At 42.0% G+C, this 3,085-nt stretch overlaps 1 protein-coding gene across 1 annotated transcript; it reads left to right on the top strand.

The window, feature by feature from the left end:
* Window positions 1–743: 743 nt before the first annotated feature.
* On the top strand, window positions 744–2,336 carry LOC129742395 (uncharacterized). Its single transcript, XM_055734294.1, has one exon. It carries the CDS (start codon window positions 744–746, stop codon window positions 2,334–2,336), a length of 1,593 nt encoding a protein of 530 aa, XP_055590269.1.
* The last annotated feature ends 749 nt before the right edge of the window (window positions 2,337–3,085 follow it).

The following is a 3,085-nucleotide window of genomic DNA, read 5'->3' as shown; positions in this document are numbered from 1 at the left end:
CTGCGCCATTTCGCTTCATCTATGTGAGACCTACCCCAAAGGTTGGACGGAGAACAAGAAGATTTGAGTCGGATAATTTTGTCGGAAATTCCTGGATCTGGACATCAGTTGGATCATACAGGAAAGTAGAAGTGTGCATGATTTTTGTGGTGTAGATTGTGGGTTAAATAAATATCGAGCTTTTGGAAGCAATTGGAATTTTTCTGGTGGTATTTGGGGTGATTGGAATGTGCAACCCTTGATTGAATTAAGGTCCTATTTCGCTGTAATTTTGTTCACCTTGGCAGTCATTATCCCGTTTTGATTCCCCCAGTCAATCGAGCGCGAGATTCGTGTGAAACATTGAGTTGAGTCGAGTGATTGAGTGGGTTTATTTCGAGCATTGAATCAGTGAACTCAGTGCAATTGTATTTCCATTCAGTTTAAGTCAGAGAATTCGTCAGATTTGTCCGTGATCTAAGTGATCAAGTGTAAGACATTATTTCCCCCCAATAGCTGCGAGGGCTAGTGTGTGTCGATGTCGGAAATTAATATACTTTAAATAATTTATAAAGTGTAATGAGAAAAGGTGTTTGGTGTTGGCAGTTGATAGTGCATTACGAATAATTACACCGTGTCGATATTGAAAATCTTACTATTTGGAAATTTATTAAGATTTTTAAGTCAGTTGTTTTGTGTCAGATTTGAGTCAGTTTTTGGGAAGTTGACAAATTTAAACGTTTCTCGATCAAGAAGACGAAGCTATGGCCATGGATGATATTGACTTCAGCGAGCTGAAAGAGCAAGACCGCCAGTTGAGGAGAACCATCAAGTCAATTGCTGAATTTGTCAAAGAATTTCAACAAGGACTACATGAGGTTGAGATCGAAGTTCGCTTGGACACTTTGGATAGTTCCATGTGTAAATTTTACGAAGTGCAGAGAAGAATGAAGGTAACCCTCGATGACGAAGATTTGAAAAGAAGGCCGGACACTGAAGAGTCGGAAGCACAACGAAAACGACGAGTTAAAACGCAAGCTGCTCGTCGTGAAGCTGAGTTTGACGAAGTAGCCTCCGAAGTTGAGAGGCTCTATTACCCTTCTAAGGCTGCGTTGCTTAACCTTCGGCCTAAAATGAGGGAACCAGCCGAAATAGAGAAAGGTCCCAGGGTTGAAGACCCCGCTGTGTCTCGGGTTAAGCTTCCCGATATTCAATTACCCAGCTTTGGAGGAAAAATACGAGAGTGGATAACCTTTCGTGATATGTTCACAAGTTTGATCAACAACAACAACCAACTTTCTCCTATTGACAAATTCTCTTACTTGCGATCGTCTGTTACTGATGAAGCCCTTCAGGAGATTAACTCTATTGAAATGACCGCTGCCAACTACCAAGTCGCTTGGAGCGCACTCGAAAGGAGATACGAGAATAGAAAACTTATTGTGAAGGCCCATTTGGATGCACTCTTCGCTATTGAACCGATGCGGAGAGAGAACTGTGAATCGCTGAATCGGTTGATCAGTGACTTCGACAAGAATCTTCAAATGTTGAGCAAAATTGGGGAGCTACCGGAAAATTGGTCAACGTTACTTGCTCACATGGTGTGTATGCGTCTGGATGCAGTTACTCTTCGACATTGGGAGACGCATCACAACTCGAAGGAGGTTCCTACGTTCGTCAAAATAATGGATTTCTTGCGTGATCAATGTTTAGTTCTCCAATCCCTTCTATCCACCAATGCACCTGAGTCAGAGTTTAATCAATCAAGACCAACAACGACTCACCCACGTGGACGTTGTGTGTTCTGCGGAGAAGCTTTCCACAAAGTGTTTCAATGTCGGGAATTTTTGAATTGGTCGATCGATAAGCGTGTGTCAGAAGTCACTAAACACCGACTTTGTATAAACTGTTTTTCACCAGGACATACTCCAAACTTTTGTTCTAAAGGTCCCTGCCATCACTGCCAGAAGAAACACCATTCACTTGTGCACTACTGGAGGCCTCTCAGTTACTCACAATCATACTCCTCCTCCTATCCACAAACGCGTCGTAGACTAAGTTCTGTTAGCCAACAATCGGTGAACCATTTTATGCCAAGCATACAACCTCAACCAGTATCTGTCAGTCAACAACAGGTGAACCAGTTCAGACCAAGTACACAATGTCCACCACAGCGCACACAAAATCAAGCACCACCCCCATCTACCAATTCCTACCCAGTGATCCAATCAACTAATCCACAACAACATCCACAATTTGTCACAAATAATTCGTTATCGCACACTTTTGGACCCACTCAAAGGTGGAGTGAGGGAGTTCCTTTAAATTCTGATGTCAACCGACCGTACCATTGCTAGAACATTGTTAATTCGTGTTTTTAAATCTGCCACGCCAATTTGTTCATCCACGAAAGCTGTAATACCCATCATTGAGCCACGTTTGCACTGCGAGATGGATGAGAAATTCGCCTTATATCGTCAACTTATCATCAATCGTTTTGCCTAGTGTTATTTTTTCGCGGATTCAAACTGCTATACAAATGTCAGATTCTTTGGAATTGTGTCTGAAAATGATTAGAGAAACATTCAGAATAACGTCTCAGTTTGGAGGGGCCTGTTCACGGTGGATCAGGTACGCCTCGAATTTGTCAGAACAACATTCAGAATTAAGTCAGTCAGAGAGGCCTGATAAAGTGGATCAGGAGAGCCTCGCTTGGGTCAGAATTTAAATAATGCTTTCATACCACTCGTTAAATCATTGATTGCTAAAACTGAACATCAGAACCGCAAGGCTACATGTAGCTTTCAATAGAGTGCAGCACCTCAACCGTCATTTCATCTAATAATGGATTGTAGGTGGGCCTAGTCAGCAGAATGCAGCTGCATTCCTACATCTTACACTTCTCTTACACACTACGACAGTTGTTCAATGCAGAGAAGTTCACAGATGTACACGCAAGGTTCAGTTTTGGTAGTTGGTAATCTGATCAAATATGTCTTCCAAGAACTGGCCTTTAAAAAAAAAGTCCTCCCCAGAAATCGACAGGATGAAAATACGTTCACAATAAGATTGCGTCAGATCCCAAATTCTTCAGAAATATTCATGT

This window comes from Uranotaenia lowii, chromosome 2 (genome assembly GCF_029784155.1).
Source record: "Uranotaenia lowii strain MFRU-FL chromosome 2, ASM2978415v1, whole genome shotgun sequence".
NCBI lineage: Eukaryota > Metazoa > Arthropoda > Insecta > Diptera > Culicidae > Uranotaenia > Uranotaenia lowii.
Note: the sequence above shows the minus strand (reverse complement) of the source record. Positions and strands in the feature narration are given on the sequence as shown.

What these genes read in the sequence shown, in the direction of transcription:
- LOC129742395 (XM_055734294.1), top strand. Translation starts at nt 744, where the DNA reads ATGGCCATGGATGATATTGACTTCAGCGAGCTGAAAGAGCAAGACCGC.